Source organism: Molossus molossus, unplaced genomic scaffold (genome assembly GCF_014108415.1).
Source record: "Molossus molossus isolate mMolMol1 unplaced genomic scaffold, mMolMol1.p scaffold_m16_p_18, whole genome shotgun sequence".
NCBI classification, from domain to species: domain Eukaryota; kingdom Metazoa; phylum Chordata; class Mammalia; order Chiroptera; family Molossidae; genus Molossus; species Molossus molossus.
Window position 1 is genome coordinate 38,254,416 of NW_023425353.1, and position 25,857 is coordinate 38,280,272.

The 25,857-nt window shown below is 40.1% G+C and overlaps 1 protein-coding gene across 1 annotated transcript in view; it reads right to left on the reverse strand.

Annotated features, from left to right (window-relative positions):
- Window positions 1-25,857, reverse strand: part of NEK11 (NIMA related kinase 11) — a 223,150-nt gene that overhangs the window by 78,692 nt on the left and 118,601 nt on the right. Inside the window, 1 exon segment of the mRNA XM_036266721.1 lies at window positions 22,233-22,347. Coding sequence (XP_036122614.1) covers window positions 22,233-22,347 — 115 coding nt within the window.

Genomic DNA, 25,857 nt, shown 5'->3' on the forward strand with positions numbered 1-25,857 from the left:
GACCCAAATAAACAAAATGAGAAACAAAAGAGGAAAAGTAACAACTGACACCACAGAAATACAAAGGATCATTAACAAATACTATGAACAGTTATACACCAACAAATCGGACAATCTAGGTGAAATGGACAAATTTCTAGAAACACACAGTCTCCCAAAACTGAACCGGGAAGAGATAGAAAACTTAAACAGACCAATAACAACAAAGGAAATTGAAGATGTAATCAAGAATTTCCCAGCAAAAAATGTCTGGACCCAGACGGCTTCACAGGGGAGTTTTACTGAAACATTCAAAGAACTAACACCCATTCTCCTCAAATTATTCCAAAAAATTCAAGAAGAAGGAAGCCTTCCAAACTCGTTTTATGAGGCCAGCATAATTCTAATTTTAAAACCAGACAAAGACACTACAAAGAAAGAAAACTACAGGCCAACATTCCTGATGAACATAGACGCCAAAATCCTTAACAAAATATTAGCAAATCAGATCTAGTTATACACTAAAAAAAGTATTCACCATGACCAAGTGGAATTCATCCCAGGGATGCAAGGCTGGTACAATATTCACAAATCAATAAATGTGACACACCACATAAACAAAATGAAAGATAAAAACCATATGATCATATCAACAGATGCTGGGAAAGCATTTGACAAACTCCAGCACCCATTTCTCTTCCTTCCTCTCTCTCTAAAATCAATAAAGAAAAAAAAAATGTTAAAAAAAAACCAAAGAACTGTTTTTCTGAAGATAATGCTCTGAACTTCCATGCCACCAGGGAAGAAGCATGTTTATTGTCACCATACCTCCCTGTGTCTGAGGGTTTTATTTCCCTGGCGATAAAAACTGAAAGTCAACCTGCTGTAAAGAGTTGATTGCATTTGCTGATGCTACAGCTCTCCAAAGACTATTATTCTCAAAAGTTGAAGAGTAACACAAAATAATTTATCAGACAATTTGCATCTTATTCCACATTTCTCAGTGATAAAAAACTGCTGCGCCTGGCGAGTGCCAGAGCCAGGCTTTGGGGTGATTGATTTAGAAACTCCCAAACTCTTTGGAGGAAAACATATAAGTAAATGAGTACACTCCACCACACAATTATCCCCACAGGAGGCCCCTCAAACAATTTCAAGACCTGCAGCCACCTACTTAGCACATAAAATGGTGTTGATCAAAGCACAGAAGTGCATTGTCTTAGTACGACTGCAGATTTTTATGACCATTACAACAACACAGGCAACATTATTTCTGCTTATTAATGATTTCACACCCATGAAATTCAAATAAGGCAGCGTTTTTACCATTGAGCACCCTATTCCTGAAAGACACTCTTGCTACTTCACTGTCCTTTCTTCTAGTTTATTAAAAATTGTTTAACAGGGCAGTATGAATGGAGAAATTATTAATGATATCCGGAAATATTTAAATGCTAGCTCTTGCAGTGTCTCATTTTATGCCTAGAAGAACATGACTAGTCCAGGGACCCCTGGGAATAGTTAAAATCTAAACTATCATCATAACAATGCTAGGATGTTGTTTTTTTCACTTTCATCCTGAGTATACAGTGTTTTCTAGGCACTATGTCATGTGTAACATCATAACAGTCTAAAAGCAAAGCAGATATGAGAAACCAGCTACCTTCTATTAAGCCAATTTTTTTTAATTGTAAAAATGTAAAACATTGCCACTTTTCTCAATATTATTTTTATTTTGGAAAATATAGTTAATTTTCATAATGTGCACTGTGGATAAACCTTGAGGACATTATGCTAAATGAAATAAGCTAGTCACACAAATACAAATACTGCATACTTCCATTTATGTGAATATCTAGAATACTCAAATTCATAAAATCACAGAAGAAAATGGTGGTCACCAAAGGCTTGGGGGAGGGGCTAATGAGGAGTTACTAATCAATGGGCATAAAGTTTTAGTTCATCAAGATGAATAAGAGATCAAGATATCTGCTGTGTAACACTGCACAGAAAATCAGCAATACTATATTGTACACTGAAAAATGTGGTAAGAGGGTAGATATAAATATTTTCCATGCCACCTAGCCTTCAAATGGTGGTTACTATTTTCATTCTTCTGCTTAAAATCTTTCAATGGCTTCCCTTCCTTTCGTGACAAAAGTTTCTATTTCATAGGCTAACTTACTCAAGATCTTAGCAACCTGATTGCAAATTATCTTTATAGCTTTAACTACATTTTTATTGTGCTAAAACATATATATATATAACATAAAATGTACCATTCTAACCATTTTAAATGTCCATTCACTGGCATGAAGTGTATTCACACTGTTGTGGAACCATCACCACCATCAACTCCAGAGCTCTTTTAATCTATCCAAACTGACTCTGTACCCACTGAACAATAACTCCATATTCTCTCCCAGCTTCTAGCTACCACCATTCTACTTTCTGTTTCTATAAATTTGACTCTCTAGGTAGCTCATATAAGTGGAATCCTACAATTTTTGTCCTTTTGTGTCTGGCTTATTTCATTTAGCATGTCTTCAGTGTTCATCCATGTTGCAGTATGTATATACCCCATTTTGTTTATCCACTCACCTACTGATGGACATTTGGGTTGTTTCCATCTTTTGGCTATTGTGAATAATGCTGCTATAAACATGGGTGTACAAATACCAGTTTGAGTCATTGCTTTCAGTTTTCCTGGGTATTTACTCAGAAGAGAAAACACTGGATAACATGGTAATTCCATGTTTAGTGTCTTGAGCAACCACAACACTGTCTTCCACACCAGCTATACATTTTATATTCCCACCCGCAGTGCACAAGTATTCCAGTTTCTCCGCATACTCATCAAGACATTATTTTTTTATTTAAGAACCATTGTAATGGGTGTGAAGTGGTATGTTATGATATTTGCATTTTCCAAATGGTTAGTGATGTTGAGTATCTTTTCATGTGCTACAGGCTATCTGTATATCTTCTTTAGAAAAATATCTGTTCAAATCCTTTGCCTATTTTTTAAAAATTGGGTTGTTTTGTTGTTGGTGGTGGAAGTTTAAGTGTTCTTCATATATCCTGGATATCAACCCCTTATCAAATGTGTGCTTTGCAAATATTTATGCCCAGTAAAATGGGTTGCCATTTTACTATGTTGATAGTGTCCTTTTAATGCAGAGAAGTTTTCAATTTTGATAATGTCCCAACTTATATTTTTCTTTTGTTGCCCATGCTTGTGGCATCATATTCAAGAAATCACTGCCAAATCCAATGTCATAAAGTTTTTCCCTTATGTTTTTTTTTTCTAAGAGTTTTATATTTTTAGCTCTATTGTTTAGGTCTTTGATCCATTTTGGGTTAATTTTATATATGATGTAAGATAAGCATCCAGCCCTGCCCAGTGTGGCTCGGTTGGTTGGAGCATCATCCTGTGCACTGAAAGGTTGAAGGTTTGATTCCCTGTCAGGGCACAAACCTAGGCTGCAGGTTCATATACAGAAGGCAACCAATCCATGTCCTCTCTCACACTGATCTCAATCTCTCTCCCTCTTTCTCTCATCCCTTCTCTCTAAAATCAATAAGCATATCCTCAGATGAGGATTAAAAAAATTAAAAATAAGGGTCCAAATTTGTTCTTTTGCATGTTGATATCCAGTTTTTCCAGCACCATTTGTTGAAAAGACCGTTCCTCTTTTTTAAAAGTTATATTTTTAGCCCAGCCGGTGTGGCTCAGTGGTTGAGCACTGACCCATGCACCAAGAGGTCGCTGGTTCAATTCCCAGTCAGAGTACATGCCCAGGTTGTGGGCCAAATCCCTAGTGGGGGTATGCAGGAGGTAGCCAGTCGATGTTCTCTCTCATCAATGTTTCTATCTCTCTCTCCCTCTCCTTTCCTCTCTAAAATCAATGAAGAAAAAATTTTTTTAAAAATATATTTTTTAAAGTTATATTTTTATCAACGTTGATAATATCTGTGATAGGCAGAATAATGCCTTCTTTTTTTTATCCTCACCCGAGGACATTTTTCCATTTTTTTGTTCAGACAGAGTGGGAAGGAGACAGAGGAAGAGAGAGAGAAACATCGACGTGAAAGGGACACATCGAGTGGCTGCCACCCGCACGACCAACCAGGGCTGGGGACAAACTGCAACCGAGGTATGCGCCCTTAGCGGGAACCGAACCCGAGTCTCTCTGGACTGCAGGCCGACACTCTAACCGCTGAGACAAGCCGGCCAGGGCAGAATAATGCCTTCTTAAAGCTATCCACCTGAAATTTTGGAATATGTTACCTTGCATGGCAAATGGGAATTAATGTTGCCAACCAGCAATTTTAAAATAGGGAAATTATCCAGGATTACCTGGGAGGACCCAATATAATCACAAAGGTCCTTAAAAGTGGAACAGGGAGAGAAGAGAGAAAAACAGAGAGAGGGCAGCATTATCTGGAGATGGCCTGACCTTGCTGGCTTTGAAAACAGAGAAAAGAGTGACCCTCCAGGTCTTGATGAAACTAGAGAAAATAATAAAAAGGATTCAGAGCAACTTGTCTAAAACCAGGAAGTCATTTATACAGACAGCCCCATGGTCCAGTGCAGGACAAATCCCTATGTATCAGACAAACTCCCTGAATTCATTATAAGCCCAGAGCAGAGTTCCATTAAAATAACCGCATGCATTACCTAAACATTTCTACTGCAAAAGTCATAGTTATGCTTACACCAAGCTCTATATTTTAATTTACTGAATTTGGCCTAAATCCCAAATGAGACTACAGTGGAACAAGTAATGTATATTCTTGCCCTTATTATGCTTCTTAGTACAAAATATATTTACATTTATAATGTATTTAGAGGGAATAGCTGGAAATTTTAGCTGCCAGTTCATGGGTTCCAGGGAGCTGGCAAAGGAGCATCTTTCAAAGAAAGAACTTTGTCTTGGGTCCTACTTCTGGGTATAACAATGGCACCCCTGACCCACCAACAGGAGGACACACAGTTGTAAGAATTTGGCTTTAGCTACAGAAGCTGTCTATTGTCTTGACAAAGAAGATAGTTTTTGTGTGTGTGCTAAACTAACTGGCCCATATGGACATAATTAAGACCATAATTTGACAGAACTAACCAACCAAAGTGATTTTATATTTCTCATAAATGCAAAGACTACAAGTAAAAGTATTAAATTCCAAATCATACTTAATTCATATAGTGCAGGTGTTTATAAGTTATAATCAGAAGGTCTCCTGGATGGTTAAAAACTGATTCAGAACAAATTCAAAGATTTTATGTGGGACTTGAGAGAATATTGCAACTTGCTTTCACACTGTATTTTTTTTTTTTTTTTAGTGAGAAACCATTATGCACTTTCTACGTTGTTGTTGTTGTTGTTGTTGTTTTATTGTTTAAAGTATTACAGATGTCTCCCCTTTTTCCCAGTTGAGCCCCTCCTCCCCGCTCCCACCCTGCTCCTGCTTTCCCCAACCCAATGTCTGTGTGCATTGGTTGTGCATTGGGTTATTTCTTCCCACAGCCCATCCCTCTGAGGCTTGTTAGTCTGTTTCCTACTTCCATGACTCTGGATCTATTTTGGTCAACAGCTTATTTTGTTCGTGATGTTCCATAAATAAATAAGATCATGTGGAACTTGTCTTTCTCTAATTGGCTTATTTAACTCAACATAATACTCTCCAGATCCCTCCATGTTGTCTCAAAGGGTAAGAGATCTCTCTTTCTTACAGCTGCGTAGTACTCCATTATGTATATGTACCACAGCTTTTTTATCCACTCATCTACTGATGGGCACTTGGGCTGTTTCCAGATCTCAGAATTGTAAATAGTGCTGCTATGAAGATAGGGATACATATATTCATTCTGATTGGTGATTCAGGCTTCTTAAGATATATTCCAATAAGTGGGATCACTGGGTCAAATGGCAGTTCCATTTTTAACTTTTTTGAGGAAACACCATATTGTTTTCCACAGGTCCTGCATCAGTCTGCATTCCCACCAGCAGTGTGCTAGAGTCCCCTTTTCTCCACACCCTCGCCAGCAGTTGTCTGAGGATCTGTTGATGGCAGTCATACTGGCAGGTGTGAGATGATATCTCATAGTTGTTTTAATTTGCATCTCTCTGATGATTAGAGATGTTGAGCATTTTTAAAATTTATTTTTAATTTTTATCCTCACCCGAGGACATTTTTTCCATTTTTTGTTCAGATAGAGTGGGAGGGAGAGAGAGGAAGAGAGAGAGAGAGAAAAACATCGATGTAAAAGGGGCACATCGAGTGGCCGCCACCCACACAACCCAACCAGGGCTGGGGACTAACTGCAAATGAGGTTCGTGCCCTTAGCAGGAACCGAACCCGGGTCTCTCTGTACCACAGGCCGATGCTCCAACCACAGAGCCAAACTGGCCAGGGCAAGCATTTTTTTTTCATATGTTTCCTGGTCATTTGTATGTCCCGTTTGGAGAAGTGTCTATCCTTGGCCCATTTTTTAATTGGATTGTTTCTCTTCCTTTTGTTGAGTTGAATGAGTACTCTAAATATTTTGGAAATTAATCCCTTATCCAGGGTATTATTGGCAAATATGTTGTCCTATACCATGGGTTCCCTTTTCATTTTGATGCTGTTTTCTTTTGCTGTGCAGAAGATTTTTAGTTTGATATAGTCCCATTTATCAATTTTTTTCCTTTGTTTCTCTTGCTCTAGGTGATGTATCAGTGACAATTCCGCTACATATGATATCAGATTTTTTTGTCTAAATTTTCTTCTAGGATTTTTATTGTTTTATGAGTTACATTGTAGTCTTTTATACATTTTGAGTTTATTCTTCTGTGTGGTATAAATTGGTGGTCTAGTTTCTTTCTTTCTTTTTTTTTTTTTTTTGCATGTATCTTCCAATTTTCCCAACACCATTTATTGTTTTCCCAACACCATTGTATGCTCTTGCCTCATTTGTCAAATATTAATTGTGCAAACTGTCTTGGGTTGATTTCTGGGTTCTCTGCTCTGTTCCATTGCTCTATATGCCTGCTCTTGTGCCAGTACCAGGCTGTTTTGATTATGGTGACTTCGAAGTATAACTTGATATCTGGAATTGTGATCCCTCCCACTTTGTTTTTCTTTATCAAGATTGCTGTGGGTATTCAGGGTCTTTTGTGGTTCCATATAAACTTTTGGAGTATTTGTTCTAGATCTGTGAAATATACTGTTGTTACTTTTATAGGGATTGCATTGAATCTATACATTGCTTTGGGTAGTATAAAAAAATGTTGATTTTTCTAATCATGAACATGATATATGTTTCCAATTCTTTATATCTTCCTCTTTATTTTTCAGTATTCTTTAATTTTCTGAGAACGGGTCTTTTACCTCCTTGGTTAAGTTTATTCCTAGATATTTTGTTGTTGTTGTTGTTGCAATGGTAAATGGGATTGTTTTTTTAGTTTCCTTTTCTGAGTTACATTATTGGTTTATAAGAATGCCATCGTCCGGCCGGTGTGGCTCAGTGGTTGAGCATCAACCCATGCACCAAGAGGTCGCTGGTTTGATTCCCGGTCAGAACACATGCCCAGGTTGTGAGCCCTATCCCCAGTGAGGGGCAAGCAGAAGGTGGCCAATCGATGTTCTCTCTCATCAATGTTTTTTTCTCTCTCTCTCTCTCTCTCATTAGAATCAATAAAGGGGAAATAAAATAAAATTTTAAAAAATGCTATCGATTTCTGAATGTTAATTTTGTATCCTACTTTGCCAAATTCATTTATTAAATCTAGTATATTTCTTTGAATAATGACAGTTTCTCTCCTTCTTTCCAATTTGGATCCCTTTTATTTTTTCTTCTTGTCTAACTCCTGTGGCTAGAACTTCCAGTACTATGTTAAATAAGAGTGGTGAAAGTGGGCAGCCATCTTGTTCCTATTCTTAAGGGAGATGCTTCTAATTTTTGCCCATTGAGTGTGATATTGGCTGTAGGTTTTTCATATATGGCCATTATTATGTCAAGATATGATCCCTCTACTCCCACATTGCTGGGCGTTTTTTTACCAGAAATGGGTGCTGGGTTTTGTCTAATGCTTTTTCAGCATCTATTGATATAATCATATGATTTTTATCTTTCATTTTGTTTATGTGGTTTATCACATTTATTGATTTGTGAATATTGCACTAGTCTTGCATCCTGGGGTGAATCCCACTAGGGCATGGTGAATAATGTTTTTAATATATTGCTGGATCCGATTTGCTAATATTTTGTTGAGGATTTTGCATCTATGTTTATCAGAGATATTGGCCTGTAGTTTTCTTACTTTGTAGTGTCTTTATCTGGTTTTGGAATTAGGATTATGCTGGCCTCATATAAGAGCTTGGAAGTCTTCCTTTCTCTTGAACTTTTTGGAATAGTTTGAGGACAATGGGTGTTAGTTCTTCTCTGAATGTTTGGTAAAATTCCTCTGTGAAGCCATCTGGGCTCAGGCTTTTGTTTGTGGGGAGTTTGTTTTTTTTTATTACATCTTCGGTTTCTTTAGTTGTTATTAGTCTGTTCAAGTTTTCTATTCTAGAAACCGTGTGATTCTAGAAATTTGTCCATTTTGCCTAGATTATTCAATTTGTTGGCATATAATTGTTCATAGTATTTTCTAATAATCCTTAGTATTTCTGTGGTGTCAGTTGTTACTTTTCTTTTATTTCTGATTTTGTTTAATTGGTTTCCTCTCTCTTTGTTTCTTGGTGAGTCTAGCAAAGGGTCCATCAGTCTTGTTTATCTTTTCAAAGAACCAGCTTTTTGTTTCATTGCTCTTTTGAATTGTTTTTGAATTTTTTTTTTTTTTTTTTTAGTTTCTATGTTATTTATTTCTGCTCTGACCTTTACTATTTCTTTCCTTCTACTCGCTCTGGGTTTTTCTTTTTGTTTACTTTCTAATTCTTTAAGTTGTGAGGCTATATAGTCAGGTAGAAATTTTTCTTGTTTCTTGAGGTAGGTCGATAGTGCTGTGAACTTACCTCTCAGGACTGCTTTCACTGTGTCCCATGGATTTTCATTGGTTTCCAGGAAGTTTTTTTTTGTGTGTGTGGTACGTGCCCCTAGCAGTAACCGAACCCAGGACTCTCTGGTCTTCAGGCCGACGCTCAACCACTGAGCCAAACTGGCCAGGGCCAGGAAATTTTTAATGTCTTCCTTGATCTCCTTGGTAACCCATTCATTGTTTAATAACATGCTATTTAGCCTCCATGTGTTTGAATGTTTTGGGGTGTTTTTATTGTAATTAATTTCTAGTTTCATGCCAATGTGATCTGAGATGATGCTTAATATGATTTTAATCTTCTTAAACTTGCAGAGTTGTGTCCTAACATGTGGTCTATCTTTGAGAATGTTTCATGTGCACTTGAGAAGAATGTGTATTCTGCAGTTTTGGGGTGTAATTCTTTGTAAATATCTGTAAAATTCATTTGATCTAGTGCGTCATTTAGAGTTTCTGTTTCCTTGTTAATTTTTTGTCTAGAGGATCTATCCAGTAATGTCAGCAAGGTGTTGAAGTTCCCTACTATGATTGTGTTGATGTCGATTTCTCCTTTGAAGCCCTCCAGAAGTTTTCAAATATATTTTGGCACTTCTATACTGGGTGCATATATATATATCTATACACACACACACACACACACACGTGTATATATGTGTGTATAAGTGTATATATGTATACATATATGTATATATGCTCCTGTTGGATAGATCCTTTTAATATTATATGGTAGCCTTCTTTATCTCATTATGGCCTTCATTTTGAAGTCTATTTTATCAGATCTGAGTATAGCTACCCCAGCTATTTTTTTCATTTCCATTTGCTTGGAAAAATTTTTTCCATCCCTTCACTTTCAACTTATGTGAGTCTTTTGTTGTGATGCAAATTTCTTGTAAACAACATATATATGAGTCATGCTTTCTTATCCATTCAGCTATTCTGTATCTTTTAATTGGAGCATTGAATCCATTTACATGTACAGTTATTATTGATGTGTACTTATTTATTGCCATTTTTATTTATTATGATTATGTTTTTCTTCCCATTTCTTCTGCTTATTACAGCAGTCCTTTTAACATTACTTGCAGTATATTCCCTTAGCCTTTATTTGTCTGAGAAGCTCTTTATTTCACCTTCTATTGTGAATAATAACCTTGCTGGATAGAGTAGTCTTGGATTCAGATTCTAGTTTTTTATTACCTTGAATACTTCATGCCATTCCCTATAGTGTTTCTGGCCTATAGTGTTTCTGTTGATAAATCAGCTGATAGCCTTATGGGGGCTCCTTTGTAGGTAACCTGTTGGTGTTCTCTTGCTGCCTTTAAGATCCTCTCCTTGTCTTTAATTTTTGGAATTTTAATTATGAGGTGTCTTGGTGTGGGCTTCTTTGGGTTCTTCTTACTTGGGATTCTCTGTGCTTCCTGAACTTGTATGCTTTTTTCCTTTACCAAATTAGGAAAGTTTTCTGCCACTATTTCTTCAAATATATTCTCTAACCATTGCTCACTTTCTTCTTCTCTGGTACTCCTATTAATCGGATGCTGTTATGTTTTATATTGTCCCACAGCTCTCTTAAACTGTCCCTGTTTTTTAATTTTTTTTTTTCTTTTTGGTTCTCTGATTGAGTTATTTTTTTCTACCCTGTCTTCTTATTCACTGATCTGATCCTCAGCTTCCTCTAATCTGCTGGTTATTCCTTGCAATGTGTTCTTTATTTCTGTTATGTCATTCTTCATTTCCATTTGGTGGTTTTTCACTTCCAATTGGTTGATTTCCATTGTTTCTATATCTTTACTCATGCTGTTGAAATCTTTACTCATGCTGTGGAGCTTCCTTACAGTCATTACTCTGAACTCTACATCTGATAACTTGCTTAACTTCATTTCATTTAGCCCTACTTCTGTAGAATTCTCTTGTTCTTTCATTTGGAATTAGTTCCTTTGTTTCACCATTTCGGTTGTCTCAGCAGGGTTTGGAGCCTGCCAAATTTTCCCTGTGTTGATGTTCTGCTGATTATGGTTCCCTCTGCTGGGTTTGGATGAGTATGGAAGGGACCATGCTGAACACCAATGTCTAGTCTTATTTTCCTGGGTAGAGTCACAGGCCTAGCAAAGATTTAATTATTCCAGAGCTTTTGCCTGCAGGCTATTAGTTTTGGTTACTTAATCAGCCTCAGTTTGTAGCCCTCTGCTGAATGAAAACCCCACAGGTGGGCAGGGTAAGGGGATTTCCAGTGGGTTGCGGCAATTGCTTTCCCCTCGGCTAAAGTTGCTTTGAGAAGAAAATGGTTTCTACAGTGTGGGTTAATGGCTCAATGCAGGGACCCAGGCCTTAGCCTTCATAGCTCTGTTCCCAGAGCCATGACATGCAACACTGAGAGCGAGGTCCAAGACTCAAAGCCTTCAGAATCTTGTCTCTGCTACTAGCTTGCTGGTAATCTCTGGCTATTAATGAACCTCAGGTTGCACTTTCCCAGGTTGGGTAGTGTTAAATGCCCAAGGGAGAAGCAGTTGCTTCTCCCCCAGGTTAAAGCAGCTCTGATGGGGTGGGGCTTCTTGAAAAAGATGGCTACTGAAGCATGGGAGAGTTACTCAGCATAGGAACCCCGGCCTAGGCCTTCATAGTTCAGTCCCCAGAGCCATGACACCCAATACTGAGAGCCAGGTCCAAAGCTTCAGAGGCTCTTCTTTGCCTACTGGCTGAATGAGCCTCAGGTTGCACCTCTCTGAGCCAGGTAGTGTTAAATTCCTGAGGGAGGAGTAGTTGCTTCTCCCCCAGGCTAAAGCTGCTATGATGTGAAGTGGCTTCTTGAGGAAGATGGCTACTGCAGTGTGGGGAAATGACTCAACATAGAGCTCCTGATGGCCTCCTTCCCAGCTCTCACCCCAGTGCCACGAACCCCTGACTCTCACACAGCTCCAGTCTAGTCTGCTCTCCCTCTGTTGGAGCCCAAGGTGAGTGCTGTAGCTGTAATTTAGTGCACTGGCCCTCCAGGGAAGTGCCAATCTTCCCAGTGCCTCTCTCTGTGTACAAAACCTCTGCTCTGGTGATTTTCTCAGCAGGTGTTATGTGGGCACCTTTCCCTGTTCCAGCATGCTGTGCTAGGGAGCCAGCTTGGAGTTGAAACCCCCAACTTCTCAGATGTATCTTCTCACAGCTAAGATAGTCCTCAGCTCCTGCCGGTGGGAATCCAGCCAGCCCTCTCGTGCCTCCGCACCTCCTACAAGTCTCAATTTGGAGTCCTCTTTACATCCCTAGTTATAAGGGTTCTCTCCAGCTGCTCTTCAGTTAGTTTTTCCAGATGATTTATTTTTATTTCCGTTGTAATTCCAGTTTGGTCCTGGGACACTGTCTGTGTAGCTTCCATTCACTCTGCTGCCATTTTTCTCCACCTGCACTTTCTATGTTTTATGTACTGTGCTACCAAGATCTTTGGACACTATCGAATTTATTACTCACTTAACCTTGAAAATTGGGTATTATTATTATTTCCATTACACAGGTGAGAAAGCCAAGGCTTCAAAAAATATATATATATATGTTATATATATATAACATAAACATATATATAATTAACATATATATGTTATATATATGTATTTTATATATATAGTATGTATGTGTGTGTGTATATATATATATCTTTATTTTTTATATTTATTTATTTTTGGCCTAAGTTTATACTCCTGGTAAATGGCAGAGTGGGATAAGATACAATCTGGCTCCAAACCTTTTTAAAATACACTAGTCGTGTCCAGCCGGTGTGGCTCAGTGGTTGAGCATCAACCCATGCACCAAGAGGTCACCAGTTCAATTCACAGTCAGGACACATGCCCAGGTTATGGGCCAAATCCCCAGTGGGGGGCATGCAGGAGGCGGCCAACCGATGTCCTCTCTCGATGTTTCTATCTCTTGCTTTCTCTTACTTCCTCTCTCTAAAATTAATAAAAGGGAAAAAAAATTAAATAATAAAGTACACTAGTCGTCTAGTGGATTTTTGTGAAGTATATATGGATATACTTTTTTTAAAAATTTGAACACATTGGAGGTACAATTACTCTAAGTTAGAGAGAAGTGTTGAATTATAGACTGTTTTTCCAAATACTACTTCCCTCATCTCAAGCATATGGAATGGCTCACATTAGTCACTGTGGCATCTATAGAGGGCTGCCTCTCAGATCTCCTTCCAAGACCTTGCTGACCAGCTGCAAGGCATGCAGTGAGCTGACAGCCTCCAACTGCAGCTGTTGAGCATTTGAGCTGGTAGGGACAGTAAGGCCCAGCATTTATGCACAATGTGGGATTCCTCTATGGGAAATGTTTGATCCAGAGTATCCCACTGGGCTGACCAAAGCTGTCTCAGGGCTTCAGTGAAGTCTGAGGCTCTTCTACCCACTCTTCTTCCTGCTTACCTTTCATAGGTGTCAGGCCTGCACCACAGTCTGAAGACTCTTTCTTCTTACTTCTGATCCCATTTCCATTATTCTTGCAACAGAAATTACCCTCGATACATTTCTGTACATGTAACTCTTAGTACCTGCTTCCCAGAGGACACAATCAGTAAATAAGTATTTTCGCAGAGAGACCCTACAAAGCCTGTTAAAAAACAGTCATTTAACAGGCAGTGTTTGCTCATGCTCTATCTCATGTAAAGTGCTGTCATGAATTCCACAGGGAGACTAAGCTTCTTCTTCAGAAAAGACAAGTGTGCACCTGTAACACAGACTATACTTTATAAAACCCTTTACTCCCATTAACGTGTATGTTTAGTGAATAATATACTAAGGAGTCTAGGAGAATTACTTTATGGTGCTATGACCACTTCAGTTAAACTAAATACTATTCTACGGTTACTGCAGAAGAAGAAACCATATTTTTGCACTCTTGATGGCTTACATAAGCAATTATTTAAATGTAGGAGTATCTGCAAAAAAACAGGCAATGGCTAGGGGACTCAAGCACACATGGAGGCTCTCTATTCCCATGCCTTCAAAATTCCTCCTTTACTTTTCATCTTTCCTGTATCCACCTGGCCCATTCTGTCATTGAGCTTAGAATCTAGCTGAGTGCTTTTTAAACTTTAACGTACATATGAACCACTGAGATTTTGTTAAAATTTCATCTGCAGATCCAGTAAGTCTAGAGTAGGGTCTGAGATTCTACATTTCTAACAAGTTTTCAGGATGTCAGTGATGCTGGTCCTCAGACCATGCTTTGAGTAACAAGGGGCTGGCTGGTTGGCTCTCAGCTGCTGTGCTGTGACACAGCTGCTTATACAAATTGTTCAATTATTATATTTTATTTATTTATTTTATTAATATTTTTCTTTATTGATTTTAGAGAGAGAGGAAGGGAGAGAGAGATAGGAACATCAATGAGTCTGGCCGGTGTGGCTCAGTGATTGAGCATCAACCCATGCACCAAGAGGTCACTGGTTCGATTCCCAGACAGGACACATGCCCAGGTTGTGGGCCAGATCCCCAGTGGGGAGCACGCAGGAGGCGGCCAATAGATGTTCTCTCTCATTGATGTTTCTATCTCTTTCTCCCTCTCACTTCCTCTCTCTCTAAAATCAATAAAGGAAAAAAATTTTTTTTAATTAAAAAAAAGAAACATCATGAGAGAGAACATCGACTAGCCACCTCCTGCATGCCCCCCAAAGGGGACCAGGCCCACAACCTGGGCAAGTGCCCTGACTGGGAATCAAACCAGTGACTTCTTGGTGCATGGGTCGATGCTCAACCACTGAGCCACACTGGCCGGGCTCAAATTATTATATTTTAAAATGGGGTTGTGGGGAGGTGCAAGATAGAGAGAAGTGGTGAGGGGAGTAACTTAATTCTATGCTATCTGGAACCAGAAAAACAGGCCATGTAGCATTAAACTGGGGAGAGGAGTTGGGTTTGTTCACTTTTCCTAGATTCAGAAGAAAAATTAACCTGTGATATAAAAACAGTAAAGTCACTTTGATCTCTGCAACACATGATGCCCCAGTGCAAAACACAGTGAAAGATTGCAGACATCACCCCTGGCTGGTTTGGCTCAGGTTGGAGCATCGGCCCGTGGACCAATGAGACCAGGGTTTGATTCTGGCCAAGGGCACATGCCTTGGTTGTGGTTTGTCCCCAACCCTGGTAGAGGTCGCGCAGGAGGCAACCAATCAATGTGTTTTGCATCGATGTTTCTTTCTTTCTGTCTGTCTCTCTCTCCCTCTCTCCCTCCCTCCTACTCTGTCTAAAGATAAATGGAAAAAATATCCTTGGGTGAGGATAAAAAAATAAAGAAAAAGATTGCAGACATCTGAAACTTATCTAGAAACATGTATTCAGCCAGATAGCCTTTAATAGCAGGAAGAAACTCCCATTGATAACTTAAAGCCAGAAAGAGAAACCCAAACAAGGTAAGGGGTTAGTGAGAAAGGAGGATCAAAGCTAGCCGTGAAGCTGGGTACATAGAGTTACATTCCACAGCCATAAACTGTATTCTTTTTTTTTTTTTTAATTTTTTTTTCTTTACTGATTTTAGAGAGAGGAGGGGAGAGGGAAAGAGAAAAAGAAACATCAATAAGAGAGAACACTGACTGGCCCCCTCCTACATGCCTCCCCCTTGAGATTTGGCCCACTACCTGGGCATGTGCCCTGACCAGGAATCAAACCGGCGCCCTTTTGGTGCATGGGCCGATGCTCAGCCATTGAGTCACGCCCAGTGGGCCATAAACTTACATATGCTTACATGTGCCCAGTGCCCAGAACAATAAGATAAGTTTATGAAGAACCAATCCTGTAACCTCAGAGACAAGCTAGCTGGTGAGCTGAGAATGCTGACAACATCATAAATGTATCTTCTGCAGACAGACACAGAAAAGATGACTTTTTCAGAGTAAGTCAAATTCATTACACTCCTCACACACTACTATGAAACATGACAATCATGTTGGATCTTTTTGTAAGTTTCCTATTTTTCTATTTGATTTTTTTTTCAGAAGCAGGAGAAAAACAGGAATTGGAAAATGCTGTTAGTCATGAATGACAAAGGTATTAGACACTACTGTTCCGTGCTAGGAAGTTGTTGTTTTTTTTTTTTTTTTTGAGATGTGCTTTCAAAAAATGAAAGAGTTTGACAAGTGGATCTAGGAGTGCTGATCCTGATGTGGCCTTCACGGCCACCAAACAAAACATAAAGCCCTTTACGAAAATCAGAGGGGACAAATTTAAATATCTGTCACAAATACCTAAATTAAAGTCTGCCCTAAACACCAAAGCAAAATATTTCAATCACTCCAACAACAAATTAACATATGTATCAAAGATGGCTATTTGACTGGAAGCTGAAAGAGCTGTATTAGTTTTCTATGGCACCTTAGCTTCCTTTGGGCATCGGAAGGATGTGCCCAGGGTGGGGGGTGCATGAGCCCTGAGTACAGCTCAGGAACTTCACTGCATAAAAAATTTCATCAGCTAAAGGAAAACCATGCTATGGCATGTCCAAAATGCTGTCTGAAGCACGCATTATATGATGTGTTAGTCTATTATATTTTGAATTCTATCTTACTTTAAAGCTATAATGGATGCTTATTTAATTTTCTGCTTAATTGATTAATTCCAAACCTGAAATACAATAGGCCAAGCAAGGCCACTTAAAGATGCTCTCTGCCTGACCAGCAGACCCTTAGTTTAATAATTACTGTATAATTTATATTTAACTAAGGGAATCACATATAGCTTTCCCAGGTGAGAAACTTATTTTGAGAGGCCCATGGGTGCTGACTTTCTTTATGAATAACTGATGTTCTGGGGACTGATTTTCCTCTTATTTCTATTATGCCTGCTTTGGATACAACAGCAAAGTGGCTGGTTGGGCAGGTGTTATTCTGCATCTACTTTAATTTTTCATATTACATATAATCTTTTACATTTCAGTTCGAAGCACCTACACAGCTTGTCATGAGGAAGGAACACTCTAAATTATTAAATATGCCTCAGGGTGGAGAGTCAGCATGTCTTCATTCAATATTGGATTTATTCTAATTATCTCTAGAGCTCAGGAAATTAGGGAGTAACTGAGGAGTGAATATGAAAGTCAGGTGGAAACACAAATATAACTCAGTGGAATATGTGATAAATAAGAAACAAAGCCACCATCAATTTCTGTTTATAAATCAAGTCTGTAAGTTATCTGACACTCTGGAAGAGGTGGGGCATCTAGGAATACAGAAGTGGCATTCGGTCTCCTTTCCTGAGAGCTAATGAGCCTGGCCGGTCCACAGCTTCTCTGTCTGGGCTGGGGTTTGGAGGCCGGGCTGTTACTCTCTGCTCTTTTATGCTCAGGTTGCTTTGATGGGCACTTGGTAGACCTGGTGGTATGGTTCCTTGTCATGCCAGTGTGAGCCCTCCCACTACAAAAACTAAAGAGAGGAGCTGAGGATCTCAGCCCCTCATCTTTAAATAGCCAATTTTCCTTCTGAGGGAAGAGCCCAAAACTTTATTAGCACTCCTTGTGGAATACAATGTTGTTCAACCAACATTAGAATAAAACTCCATGATCATTTTTAGGACTAAGGACTTTGTGCCCCAAGTAATATCTAGAGACCTTCCCAGTTGTTATACTTTACCCAAGTTTCCCTTGGCCATTCGTTAATTAAAACAAAGACTGATGGGCATTACTTATGATGTTTTCTTTTTCTGGATATTTTATCTATTTTTTATTTATCAAGTTTATTGAGGTATAGTTTATAGACAATAAAATGCACTCATTTAAAGTACAGAATTTAATGAGTTTGGGCAAATATATACATCTGGTAACCATCACCACAATCAAGGTATCAAACTGTTCCATCACCACAAAAGGTTCCCTTGTGCCGTTTTGGAGTCAGTTCCCACCACCAAACCCCCACGCAACCACTGGCCTTATTTCCATCACTGTGGATACATGCTGCTTGTTCTAGAACTTTATAGAAATGAAATCATTCCATCTGAACTCTTTTGTTTGAGGCTTATTTCACTCAGCATTATAATGGTTTTGATATTCACCCATATTGTTTTATGTACTGACAATTTGTTATTTTTCATTGCTAAGTAGTATTCCATTGCATGGATGAATTATAAGTGTGTATCCATTTGCCTGTTGATTGACTCTTGTTTCTAAAATTTTGGTACTATGAACAAAACTGCTAAGAATATTTGTGTCTGATGTTGCAGACATGCTTTCATTTCTGCAAGTTAACTCTAGAGAAGTGGAATTGCAGTCCATAGACGTTCTTTTTTTTATTATTATTTTATTTTTTATCCTCACCCGAGGACATTTTTCGATATTTTTGTTCAGATAGAGTGGGAGGGAGGGAGAGAGAGAGAGAGAGAAACATCGATGTGAAAGGGAGTGGCTGCCACCCACACAACCCAACCAGGGCCGGGGACAAACTGCAACCGAGGTACGTGCCCTTAGCGGGCACCGAACCCAGGTCTCTCCAGACCGCAGGCCAACGCTCTACCCGCTGAGCCAAACCGGCCAGGGCTCTTTTCTAAAATCAAAACAATAAAAATATGTCATTGTCTAACAAAATTCATATCACCTTATTTCCACTTGGACATTTAAAAAGAAAAGATGACACCATAAGTCATAGAGCAGCCTACTATTGGAAAAGGGCATGTGGATTTCCTTCAGGCAAGCAAAGTATGACTCTCTTAGGTCAGAGCTTTTTCCTAGCACAGGGAAGGGGCTTTTATTATTATTATTATTGATTTTAGAGAGAGAGAAACATTGATGAGAGAGAGAAAGAAACAGAGAAACATTGATGAGAGAGAGAAATATTGTTTGCCTCCAGTATGCTCCCCGACAGGGGATTGAACCCGCAACCTAGGTATGTGCCCTGTCTAGGAAGAGAGCCCACCATCCCTTGTTGTATGGGACAACATTACAACCAACTGAGCCACCTGGCCAGGGCAGGAAAGGGGTGTTTTTGCTCATGGAGTGGCTGAAAGAAAAATTAAGAGGCAAAAACTGGTCAGGCTGTCAGACAGCCAAGGCCTATGCCAGTGAAGCCTCCGCATTTGAATAACTGGGTGGAGAGCCATGCTCTGCATGGGAGTCTCAGACTATTCCAGCTTTAAACACACACACACAAGCGCTACTCTGAAACTCAGCTGTGAGCTGTTGAGATAAGGCTAGAGTGCAAGGAAGTGCCTGGCAAAAATTAACAATGTGCAAGAAATCATCAGCATTACATATGAGGATTTAAATATAAATATTTAAAAGGCCAATTTCTTTAATATTCCAGTTGTGCTTTCTCACTTGATTATAATAGTTATCCATGACTCTGGCTAGATTAAATCAGCTATAGTCAACTAAATGCATATCAAACGTAAATAATGCCTTACCTTGTTTTCTTTCTCTGCAACTAAATTCTTACATCCCAGAGGAAAATTTTCCATTCGACATCAAAGACTGATTAAACACTTGGCATAGGAACTTAAAAACTGACTGCGTAATTTTATTTTACATATACATGTTAGATAAAAAATAAACAAAAAACACTTCCTCTGGGTGCTGAACATTTGGAGTCAAGTCTTCTAAAAGCCAAAGAGAATAGGGAAAATATTAACCACTTTATGGCTCATCAATATGTCTCAGAATCTTATGTCTCCAACTTTCATGATTAAGCTAGGTGATCGCTCATTGTCTTGTAGTTACCCACCATTCTTCTCATCAATCATTAACACAAAGGTTACATTTCCATAGTTCTAAGTCTCTCTTTTAAATGTAATATTTAAGAAAGAATAGAATTTAGAAAATATAAATTTATAGAGAGGAGTACCTAACGAAGTGTTTAAAGTATTTTACAAGGAAACTGGCCCAACAGCTTATTATGGACATCTAAGTAGTGTTTCCTTAGAGCTCATGCTGCATGGTGGTCAAAGGAGTAGATCTGACCATTTCCAGTCTGGTTGGTAAATCAATACATGGTCTACCACACTGAAACCTCCGCGACAAGAGACAAACAGAGAGGCAAGACGGGCTCCAGCACAAGTCTCCCAGCAGCAGCTGGAGCCTGTGGAGTAATTAGGCTCCTGCAGCTCACAATAAATAGCACAGAGACACACAAATACTCTCTGCCTCACTTGACATGCTTGTGTTCCTTGCACATCTATTGCACCTACTACCACCTCCAAATACATACACTCCAATGAAAGTGGAAGGGGTGCTGCACTAGTTAGCAGGAGCTTTAGAGTCCTGGAGCAAATTACTTAATGCCTTCGGCTTCTCATCTATAAAATGAGTAATAAGTACTTTTCATCCTTACACCCAGATTTCTTGATCCTAGACTACCCATTCAACATCTTGTCCTGGGGCTTCCTCTTTACAGATAGCTCCGGCCCCCCTCCTACAGAGCAATAAGCCATCCATATCAGGTGCTACCCAATGGCCTCACTCCCAGTTTTATATTCTTGGAGAGAAAGGCCCATGGCATATTTCTATGCTTCCAAATTCTATTTGTAGAAAATAACAAATAATATTTTAAAGAAATGCCCGAAAAAAGTCTAAGATACAAATCCATCCAATATACATATTTGTGGGTTTAAATTTTTTTTTCTTTATTGGTTTTAGAAAGAGAGGAAGGGAGAAGGAGAGAGAGATAGAAACATCAAGGAGAGAGAGCATCGATTGGCTGCCTCCTGCAGGCCCCCCACTAGGGATTTAGTGCCTTGACTGGGAATCGAACCAGAAACCTCTTGGTGCATGGGTCGATGCTCAACCACTGAGCCACACAGGCCAGGCCCAATATATATATTTGTTTGTCAATGACACCTGTTACCAGATGGCTGCCACAACACCATTTTAAAAGGTGGCAGATGCCAACCTTAGGAGCAACAGGTGCTAGTCTCCTTACAGCTGAAGGAGGCAACACAAGCTCTAACAGCTCAGTCAGGGAGATGTCAAATGCAAATTTGGGCTGAGATGACCAGCCAGGCCATGAGACACTTTGAGGAGAGAATTCAACTACTGCCAGAGAGTGGTCCTCCCATCATGCACCCATGAGAATGCACCTCACAGACCTCCAACTACAAGGAGCATAACTGGCTGGGGCCCAGCTGCTGCGCTCTGAAATGCATTCCTGGGTTCTCCCAGTGGCTGCTGCGCCTCCCCAGGGGCTACTGCCAGAGTGCAGCGTTACAAAATCGGGTCTGTGATGGCAGAGGTTGCTTAAGGACTTCCTGAGGCCTTGGCTACCTTTGTCTGCCTAATACACCATCAAATCTCTTCCCTTGGAATAAAACCTAAGTCATGGCCTGATGGTTCTCTCAGCCTTTCCTATTTCCTTTCATGCAAGCATTTCCCATAATAATATCTTTGCACTTTTAGTCCCAACTTGGCATCTGCTTTTCAGAGGTCCAGGCTGACATATCCTTCACTCGTGTATTCATCCATTCATTCATTCATTCATCCACTCATTCATTCATTCAAGAAACACTTACTGAGCGTCAACAGCGTCCTGGCACTTTGTCCTAGGCACTAGGGAAAGTGGTACCAGATTGGGGAGACCCTTACTTTCATAATCATCCCCTCAGAGTCATAAACTGCTTCGCTTTCTTTGGCTCTTACTGTGCTGGGCACTGAGTAAAAGCACACCCCATGGCCAGTCTCCTGTGTTTTCACAACCCCTCCAGGAGGTATTATTCCTGTTCCATGGAGAAGGAGAGATTCAGTTGCCAGGGGCCTCCCTGACAGCCAGCGTTTTCACTCCGAAACTCGATTCTTCAACCATGAGGCAGTGACATACCTACCCTATTGGGTGAAAGCGCTGAGCACTTTTTTTTCTGGCAGTGATTACACATCCAGATAGTTAATTTTCCAAAGCCCGACTTCATTTCTTCACTTTAAATTTATGAGGCTGGGAAAACCGTTCACAGGAGGGAAACAGTGCTTCAGAGCACTCACAGCCCTGCGCGCCCCAGAGTCAGTGAAGGCAACATTGCTTAACCCACGCAGAGGCGGTCCCCCGCCAGGTGTGAGCTTCCCGCTCAGCTCACCATCACAAAGAAAACAAGAGAGGAAAGGCTAACCCCTCGGCTTCTCTGCTTTTCATTCTGGTCACAGCCCAGCTCTGGCAAAGCTGATGGGCAGTGGTCACATACATATAGGGCTTCTCTCTCAGGGGCCATCCAGGCCTACCACAGGGCCAGCTACATCAACACATGTGTCAACTGAAAGCACCCTTCTGAACACAGATGCAGACTCACATACCATGATCCCCAAAGTCCGCCGTGGTGTCCTCTACACTCGCCTCCAGCACACCGAGGTCCGGGCAAGGAATGGGCTGAGACTCAGGCAGGTTCTCTGAAGTCCGGCGGTCAGATTCCTGTGGGAGGTAATTAACAATCCATGAGAAACATGAAAGTAAACAGTGCTACCACAAATGAAACAAAGTTCTTATTTAGAAGACTATTTAAAACAAAAACCTACCTAATCCTCTCCCTTAAACATGTTAACATTTTTTTTTTTTTTTATCCTCACCCGAGGACATTTTTCCACTTTTTGTTCGGATAGAGTGGGAGGGAGGGAGAGGAAGACAGAGAGAGAGAGAGAGAAACATCGATGTGAAAGGGACACATCGAGTGGCTGCCACCCACACGACCAACCAGGGCCAGGGACAAACTGCAACCGAGGTACGTGCCCTTAGCGGGAACCGAACCCGGGTCCCTCCGGACCGCAGGTCAACGCTCCAACCACTGAGCCAAACTGGCCAGGGCAAACATGTTAACATTTTTAAATTTCAAGAAGGATGGGAAACTGCCTTGAATAAACTGGGCCAACCGTTTTGACCTCCAGAGACCTCAGTTCAGGGTATGACTAGGAGGGGGCAAGTGGAAGCCCAAGGTGCAAAATTAAAGGAGACACTGACTTCCAGGTGCACGCAAGAGCAGGCTCGATCCGTAGCTGAGGACAAGTGCCTCCTTCAAATGTGCACCCAGGGCCTCACACTCACCTCACTCTAGTCCAGCCCTGCACAGTTTCCTCATCTCAAAATTTGAGGTATTGATTTGGATGACTTCCAAATTCTCATCTAGCTTTAATAGTTCTATGAATCTATACATTCCAATTTCCTAAAAGAAAGAGATCTAAAGGACCACATTAAAGAATTCATACTTCAAAGTTAAATTTCTGAAATATACCAATGTCATTTTGCTTTTTTTCCCGTTGTGTGTGTGTATATGTATTTACAACCTATAGCTAATGCTGACTTGACCTATTTTCCTTGCTATATGGCCTTCATGGAGAACTACTCCAAGAGTCTTCTTATTAAAATGTCTTCTTATTAAAAACAGAAAGAAGAGTTCAAACTAATCTTGAATAAGTAAATGAAAGCCGTGACATACTGTGATGCAGCGTTTGAAAATCTAGTCGTAAAATATTTTAAGGAGTCCATTGGTTGTACTGTATAATAACTATTGCATGAGGTGAAACTGATTTCAATTTCAAAGGGTCAGTGATAGCACACAGAGAACTTCAAGAACAAAGACTAGAGACTGCATGAAATGTATTTTATGTGTACTTCAGAAATTATTTGAAAATAAGTATTTGGACTCTCAGTTGACTTTGATTTGCGGAGGTTCTCTTTGAGGAGAAGAGAGAGAATGGCTGTAACTGTTTCTCTTAGAAAGAGGACTTGATCTGATCTCTGATCTGCATTACTATTTCATGTACGGAGACCTGCTTTTCACAGAAACCCATTCCCATACCTTCCCAACGGTGTATGCCACAGGGTAAGACAAAGACTGGGCTCATTGTGTGATGGTATGTGGTTGTTTTGAAGCTACCATCCTTTAAAGAAACAGTGCCCAACTCGATTCTGCATTCTGACTGCCAAAATAAAAGGCCCTGCCACTCTCCTAAATGCCTCAAATTTTTTAATAACATGTTTAAGAGGTGACGGCCAGCCCATTCCCTCCCCTAACTCTGATTCTATCTCCTACCACTGCTTTTGAAATATAAAGTGTTTTGCTTCAGCTGACAAGAGAGAAGAAAGAAGAAGCTCCAATGAGATTAGGAAGAAATTAAGTCATAAATATGGGTATGGGCAAAGACAGGAACATTTTCCTCTTCTTTCTTTTTCTCCTTTACCAAGTTTTTTCTTTAGCGTCTTGTGTCTGGCTAATTCAATTTCTTTCTGATATTTTACCTTTCTCAGCTCAGTGATGCCTTTCCTTGAGTGTTTAAAACCCTTCAGTCCCTCAGCAAAGTGTTCGGCTTCCCGTTTTCTCCCTCCTGTTTCTCTGAATGTTATTAAACCTGCCTCGCTCTTGTGCCTGTGAACATGATTAAACTTGCCTCCTCACCTGGCCTGCTCTCCGCAGCCACCTCCTGGGGCGAACAAGGAAGCCCTCCCTCAGGGCGCTCTGGCTTTTCTTCCATTCTCATTAAATGCTTTTTTCCCCTAAAGAGATTGTAAGAAGGTCTATCCATAGGTGGCTTTTCCATGTCTTCCTTCATCTGAAGGAGAACATTGCTTTGAAGAGCCTCGATTTCTGTCCACTGTGGTCCTGGACCAGCAGTATCGGAATCACCAGGAAGCTTGTTAGGAATGCAGTATCCCAGGCCCCACCCCAGTCCAACCCAATCAGAATCTGCATTTTAACAAGACCAATAGATGATTTTGAAGTTTGAGAAGCATTGCTATAAGCCATAAGAATTTGGAGGAGGGCCAGTTGATTGCGGACCTGAGAGGTCAAAGGTTTTCCCAAAGAGGAGGTGACATTTGAAAGGGAGGAGGTGGGATACTATCAATGGGCCAGAGGAAAATGACTGATATAATTGCACAAAAGAGGAAAGAGACCTGGGGGTGGGTGTTGGGAGGAGCTAAGCAACTGTCTTTTCCAGAGCCACACATCTGCCTGGAGCATTTCCTGCCCCGTCATATGCAGACTTAGGAGACATGCTATTGGAAAGTTCAGGGCCAAAGATGCTGGTGATACTAAATCTTAGAAGAACAAAGAATGAACCAACATCTCTGGCCAAGACAGCATCAGGCGCTTCCTCTCCTGCTCCCTTTGCCTCTTGCTGATGGAAAGAGGATGACACTGGGAAGAACTAGACAATGTGGAGTCGGGATTTCATAAAATCGTTGTGAAATCCTCTTTGTCTCAATTGGGCCAAGATCTGGACTCTATCTGGCTCCCGTGTTCTATGGGATAGTATATAGCTAAGAAGATCTCCTGGAATTCTGCCCACATTATGGTCTCAGTCTTATCTCAAGTTACTTGAGGATCCCCCAATGACCCTTGTTTATAGGAGAGATAAGACCTACTGCACTGTAGTTGTTTAACATTGATAACAGTCATATCAAACGTGAAGAAAAACAAAAGAGTTAAGTAAATGATCTGACACTTAAATATAAGATCATGCTTGAAACTACACTTTTATTCGCCATATGGTAACTATAAGCATAAAGAAAGTTATTTTGTTTTTGTTTTTTTAAATTGAGGTAACAGTGGTTAATAGCATTTACAATTTTCAGGTGTACAAGATTATAATTCAATATCAGTATACTCTAAAAATAATACGATATCTGTACTTATAACTTTCTTATCTTAGGGGGTAAAACCCCTTAGAAGCAGGGCCCCTGAACATTTCAGAAAAAAGTCCCAGTTTCTATCAGCTGATTGAACAAGCAGTGTACACATATTAACAAACAGAATTCTTACGTCCAAGTTCTTGTGAGGACCTGTGGGAATTTGCAGTCTAAACTGTGGGGAAGAAAGCCAACATCATGGGGAAGACAACCACCTTCGCGAGTCACATTTCAGGGCCTGGTAAAGGTCTGGGGAGCTAGAAAAAGGCACTCAAGCTCGGAGGAGCGTCAAGTGGTGGC